At 69.3% G+C, this 557-nt stretch overlaps 2 protein-coding genes across 2 annotated transcripts in view; one reads left to right on the plus strand and one right to left on the minus strand.

The window, feature by feature from the left end:
• The window catches only part of POLRMT (polymerase (RNA) mitochondrial (DNA directed)), a 12242-nt gene extending 12189 nt beyond the window's left edge, over positions 1-53 (plus strand). The window contains exon 18 of the mRNA XM_012729440.1: positions 18-53. Coding sequence (XP_012584894.1) covers positions 18-53 — 36 coding nt within the window. The remainder of the gene's footprint in view (positions 1-17) is intronic.
• Positions 54-324: 271 nt separating this feature from the next.
• Positions 325-557, minus strand: part of HCN2 (hyperpolarization activated cyclic nucleotide gated potassium channel 2) — a gene marked incomplete at its 5' end in the record, with an annotated part of 16739 nt that continues 16506 nt past the window's right edge. Inside the window, one exon of the mRNA XM_012729441.1 lies at positions 325-478. Coding sequence (XP_012584895.1) covers positions 325-478 — 154 coding nt within the window. The remainder of the gene's footprint in view (positions 479-557) is intronic.

Raw genomic sequence — 557 nt, forward strand, 5'->3', positions numbered from 1 at the left:
TCCACCTACTTCTTCAGCTGAAGGCCCGCCGCGCCGCCTGTACCATAGTGTAAATAAAGCCGTTGCTACCCGAGGGAGCCCCGCCTGCTGGAGCCTGGCCGCGCTGCGCCCGGCACCTGCCCCTGGGGCTGCGCCAAGAATCAGATGTGGCGGGTTGGGCGCCAATGCTGTTTATTGCGCGGAATGGGCATGGGGCGTGGGGGCATGGAGGGGGCTGCTGCCTCGGCTCGTCACTACATTCATCTCCACGGCGGGACCCCTTGCCCCGCCCCCACACCCTGGGTGCCAGTGCTGACGGGAGCTGGGCGTGCCCGCTCCGGGAGGTCACCGCGGGATGCGTGTGGACGGGGCGGGCCGGTTATTGCGTGAGCGCAGCGGGGCAGCGGAAGCTGGCGGGCCCAGTATTGCACTTAAAAACCGTAACTGGTCAGCGGACCGCGCCCGGTGGGGCGGGCAGGACTCCACAGCCACCTCGTCTCTGCCGGCCAGTCCCCGTCCGCAGCCGGGGGAACTCAGGCACCGAGGTGATGGGAGCCCCTCGCGTGTGCAGGGCCGCC

This window comes from Condylura cristata, unplaced genomic scaffold (genome assembly GCF_000260355.1).
Source record: "Condylura cristata isolate star-nosed mole 26May11 unplaced genomic scaffold, ConCri1.0 scaffold00025, whole genome shotgun sequence".
NCBI lineage: Eukaryota > Metazoa > Chordata > Mammalia > Eulipotyphla > Talpidae > Condylura > Condylura cristata.